The sequence below is a fragment of the Lucilia cuprina genome, chromosome 2 (assembly GCF_022045245.1).
Source record: "Lucilia cuprina isolate Lc7/37 chromosome 2, ASM2204524v1, whole genome shotgun sequence".
NCBI lineage: Eukaryota > Metazoa > Arthropoda > Insecta > Diptera > Calliphoridae > Lucilia > Lucilia cuprina.
Window position 1 is genome coordinate 48,574,091 of NC_060950.1, and position 1,324 is coordinate 48,575,414.

Sequence of the window (1,324 nt, forward strand, 5' to 3'; positions counted from 1 at the left end):
CTATCTATCTATCTATCTATCTATCTATCTATCTATCTATCTATCTATCTATCTATCTATCTATCTATCTATCTATCTATCTATCTATCAATCAATCAATCAATCAATATATCTATTTATTTATCTTTCTATATATCAATCTATCTACCTGTTTATTTTTAGGTTTAGTTGGTGGTCCTGAATATGCGATGTATTTAATACCACCACTTGAGAGTTTGGCGACAGTTGAGGAAACCGTTGTGCGTGACAAAGCTGTGGAATCTTTGCGTACTGTTGCAGCTGAACACAGCGCTCAGGACCTTGAAATTCATGTTGTACCAACTCTACAGCGTTTAGTTTCTGGTGACTGGTTTACTTCTCGTACTTCTGCATGTGGATTGTTTTCAGTGTGCTATCCTAGAGTTTCGCAAGCTGTTAAGGCTGAGTTACGTGCAAATTTTCGTAAATTATGTCAAGATGAAACACCCATGGTACGCAGAGCAGCTGCTAGTAAACTTGGAGAGTTTGCAAAGGTCGTCGAGATAGAATATCTAAAGTCAGATCTTATACCAAATTTTGTTCAATTGGCGCAAGATGATCAAGTAATGTTCTATGTTTTATTTGCGATTTTCACACTTGGTAGTATGTATATTGTTGTTTACGACTTTTTTATTTCAAAATTTTATTACTGGAAGACTTCTTAATTATTTTCTTCGTTTTTGTTGGGGTGTTGGGTTTATTAAATTTAAGTTCTATTCCCAAATGAGACCATCTACCACAATAGCCCAGGACTTTGTAAAAATAAAACAAAATATATTTTTAAATTTTAATGCAGATGTAAATCTTTTTGTATATAAGGTGGCGGACAAAATAATAGAAACGACCTTATTTTGTCGCAAAAACTAAATTTTCTTCAAAACTACCCGTAAGAGTTTGTATCGTATTATTTAGGAGTTTCACATTCAAAATTTCTTAAATAAAATAAACTGATAATGAAAGAAATTACTTTACGTTGTTGAATTAGTTTTTGAAAAGATTTCCAGCCGAAAAAGCTATAGATCCACTTATAATAGCTCCGCTCCAATTTGCCCAAATTTTGTGCAATATTTAAATTATTAAATATTGCACAAAAACTGATTTAAATATCAAAGTATTTTGATAAATATGAAAAAATAATTTAAAGCTAATATTTTGTGGCAAAAATGAAAAAACTTTTCCTTGAAAAGTAAAAAAACATCTTAGGTTAGGTTAGGTTAGGTATTCAGGCTGCAAAGACGCACACTTGGGTCCTGTTGGTCCCTTTGTGATACCTGTAAAGATAATAAAATATAAAAGAAAGAGGGTA

General features: G+C 31.8%; 1 protein-coding gene across 1 annotated transcript; it reads left to right on the top strand.

The window, feature by feature from the left end:
* Nucleotides 1–143: 143 nt before the first annotated feature.
* Nucleotides 144–889, top strand: LOC124420904 (serine/threonine-protein phosphatase PP2A 65 kDa regulatory subunit-like; the record flags this gene model as incomplete). The annotated part of the gene is made up of 1 exon (XM_046955345.1): nt 144–889. A coding segment is annotated over one exon (540 nt), but the record flags the coding sequence as incomplete, so codon positions are not given.
* Between the last annotated feature and the right edge of the window lie 435 nt (nt 890–1,324).